Source organism: Terrapene carolina, unplaced genomic scaffold, assembly GCF_002925995.2.
Source record: "Terrapene carolina triunguis isolate 2854851 unplaced genomic scaffold, T_m_triunguis-2.0 Scaffold28698, whole genome shotgun sequence".
Taxonomy (NCBI): Eukaryota; Metazoa; Chordata; order Testudines; family Emydidae; genus Terrapene; species Terrapene triunguis.
In genome coordinates, this window is record NW_020693049.1 from 223 (window position 1) to 3,680 (window position 3,458).

Here is a 3,458-nt window from a genome sequence, read left to right on the forward strand (position 1 = left end):
CCTACTCTGTTAAGAACACACCTTATTCCACGGTGTAGCCAGGCCCTAAATGTTGGCCTGGATTAGGCAGTCAGGGAAGAGACTATTAACTCTATGCACACATCATATTTATTGTCCAAATTGGAGACTTTCACCACTAATTGTCTAGATCGCCACAGGAACTTCCCAAAGGCTGTAGGGCACTGACTGCCAGGAGGCACAAATCCCTGCACAAATCACCGTGGGTCAGATGAGGGGCCCTGTCCTATCTGACCCGAATACTGTCCCCGCAATGGGTTTGACTAACACTTGCCCATCCTGCATTGGCCTTATGGTGCCTCCATTAACCATCTGGAGTCCCTGTATCTGTGGGGTTGACTCTGTAGCCTTGGCTATCTAAGTTTTTCTTGTGGAAGAGAGAAGCTCTACTTACAAACAGTCCCCTTCTGAGGGGGTGTACCTGGAGTAGCTCTGCTTACCTTGTAAGGAGGAGGGTGTATGGAGGGGGGTGGCTGCAGAGACTAGTGGCCTACCTCCATTTTGGATGGTGGGGTCGGGACTGAAGGGAGGTCCAATTTTGTGCTATGTATCTTGATTCAAGTCTTGTCCCAAGCTCTTTCCTGCCTTGAGAATGGCACCACCACTTGGGTGGAGTATGTCTTGTCTTTCCCCCTTGGAGGCCTAGCTGCAGTTCCTGGGTGTTGGTTTCCTGTCTGAGTTTAGTGGGCCATATGCTGCACCACAAAACAAGCAGGAAGTCACTTGTGTTGGGCTGTGTCTCCATAAGAATGGAGCTAGAATGAGAACTCTTCCCTCACCTGCATGCAGACAAGAAATCTCTCAACTAGTGTTGGATGGAGAGTAACAACTCCAGAGGTTTTGAAATGTCACCATCTTTCCGCATTGGCACTAACAAAACACAACCTTTGACTGTTGCTGTGAAATTGAATTGTCAGATGGAAAAGGCAGGCTTTGATTTATTTGCCAAGCCCCTCTTAGACCTCTGGTATCTTTCCTGTCAAAATCACAGTGTCTCTGCAAAATGCATAGGCTTTGAAACTGTATGTTTTGTTGACAATACTTGCTAAAAATTTTCTGACCAGCTCCCAAAATGTGACACCCTTCTCCCCCCCCCCAGACTATTTCTACAGTTACCTCTCAATCCCACCCAGCCTGCAGCAAAAGCACTGATGGCTTGCACAGAAGAACTAGTGCTCAGGAGCAATAATGAAAACAAGCTTGTTAGTAGAGTTTCTCTTCTCCTCCCCACTCTCTCTCTCCTTCTGCAGGCTATTCTCACTGAGTGTCAGGCTATCTGTGTATTGGTAACTCTTCTGTCCTAAACAATCACTCTGTGATACCAGCTCTTCCTCCTATATCCCCCTTGGCTCTCACTAAAGAATCGTTGGAATCTTAGCACTGTCCAAAGCCTTGAACTTCTAATTTCATATGAATCAGCCCATCGAACCTTGGCAGTCTTGTTTTCATGTAATAACGCCAGTGTCTGCCTTTCTCCAGACCCCAGACTCCTTGGTCTACAGCACAAGCCTGTCCTACAACCCCACCCCTGCCAGGAACCCAGTGATCCTGAGACCCAGTCCAACTGTGATCCCTATTGAGTGTCACTATTCCAGGTGAGTGCCTCAGATGCTCTGTCCCTATCACTCGCATCTAGTCCCTGTCCTGGGAGCAGGTTGAGCATCTGAGGTTTCCTCCTCTCCCAGGAAGAACAATGTGAGCAGCAAAGCCATCAAGCTAACTTGGGTCTCCTTCAGGTCTACCCTGTCTGTGGAGGAGAAGCTGAGTTTTTCCCTGAGGAACGGTAGGCGGTGGTTCCTTTGCACAGGGGCCTCCTGGAGTCATGATTTGGATGCACCAATGATTGCCAAGTGAGTCATGTGCCTGTGGGGAAGTGTTTGTCACACAGCCCTCTCCTTCCCCCTAGGGGCTGTCAGTGGAGGGTGGTGAAGGGACACAGCCCATGTTCCCACGTTTGGGTAGTCTGACTGCAGTGTAGCTCCGTAGGCAAGCTGAGGCACTCAGCAAGGTCCCCCTTATGTGTCAGGGCGGTAATTCCCGCTTGTGTCAACCAGCTCCTCTCCATAGATCCATGTGGGTGCTGGACTGTACGCTGTAACAGGAGCTAAGCTTCCACCCACCCAAAACCTAATCCTGATGATTAAATGAGAGCATGGAGCAGGGGGCATAAAGATTCCAGAGGGGCTCCATATGCTGCCTGTGGTGCTCATGGAGAGCTTGCCTTGCAGAGGACTGGAGCACTGAGAGACCATCCAATGGATTCCAGCTGGGGGAAGTCATGCCTATCCAAGCTGATGTCAGCACTGGGAACCATGTGGCTTTGAGGCACTGTGTGGCCACCCTGAGCCCAGACAGGGACTCCTCTCCCTGCTATGCTGTCATTGACTTCAATGGGTAAGAGCTGAGGTGTCCCTTCCTGAGGATATTTACTGCTGTCGCTGGTAAGGAACTATGCTTGCTGGGCATCTTACTGACCCTTGACTCTTGTGTCTAGCTGCCTGGTGGATGAGAGATCAGGTGACATCCCCTCAGCCTTCATATCACCCAGGTCCAGACACGACACACTGCAGTTCATGGTGGATGTGTTCAGGTTTGCAGGAGATGCAAGAAATTTGGTGAGATGCCTTCCCCCACTCTCTATCAACACCTAATAGGGCTGTTAAGACTCTGTCCCTGAAATGACTCTATTCCCACTTCCCCTCCAGATCTATATCACTTGCTATCTGAAAGTCACTGCAGCTGAGCAAGCCCCAGATTCCTGGAACAAGATTTGTTCCTTCAACAAAGCAGGCAACATGTGAGTGGCTAGAGTATAACCTTTGGCTAGTCTGAATCTGTTCCCCTTCCAGATGTTGCAAAATTCAATATTCTTGTACACTTTCTATCTTAGGAATTGGCCAAGAAGTACTTGGATATGAGAGGGTTTATAACTGACCAGACAAATGGGCAATGCTCGAGACAATGTAGTTTCTGATAGTGACAACTTAAAACATGTATTCATGTGGAGAAGTCTAGTAGGAAAAAGCTAATAAAGCACTGAAGGGCTGCACAGTAACTTGTTACTATAAATAACTATCTTCTCTTTAAGTACTCCTGTTCTTTTTGCTGATACAGACTAACACGGCTGCTACTCTGAAACCTATCTTCTCTTTGTTACAGCTGGCTTCCAGTGGAAGGCACCAGAGACATCTGCAGCTGCTGTGAGACTGGGAACTGTGTGGGCTGGTTAGAGGAAGTCTGGTAGGCTATGTCTACACTACAGAATTAGGTCAGATTTATAGAAGCCGGTTTTATAGAAACCGGTTGTATGCAGCCGATTGTGTGTGTCCCCACCTAAAATGCTCTAAGTGCATGAAGTCGGCGGACCGCGTCCACAGTACCGAGGCTAGCGTCGACTTCCGGCGCATTGCACTATGGTACCTATCCCACAGTTCCCGGAG

The 3,458-nt window shown here is 48.8% G+C and overlaps 1 protein-coding gene across 1 annotated transcript; it reads left to right on the plus strand.

Moving 5' to 3' along the window:
* Positions 1-1,497: 1,497 nt before the first annotated feature.
* Positions 1,498-3,258, plus strand: LOC112117223 (zona pellucida sperm-binding protein 3-like; the record flags this gene model as incomplete). The annotated part of the gene is made up of 6 exons (XM_026662596.1): positions 1,498-1,613; positions 1,704-1,801; positions 2,247-2,412; positions 2,513-2,633; positions 2,724-2,815; positions 3,178-3,258. Coding segments are annotated over 6 exons (674 nt in total), but the record flags the coding sequence as incomplete, so codon positions are not given.
* Positions 3,259-3,458: the final 200 nt, after the last annotated feature.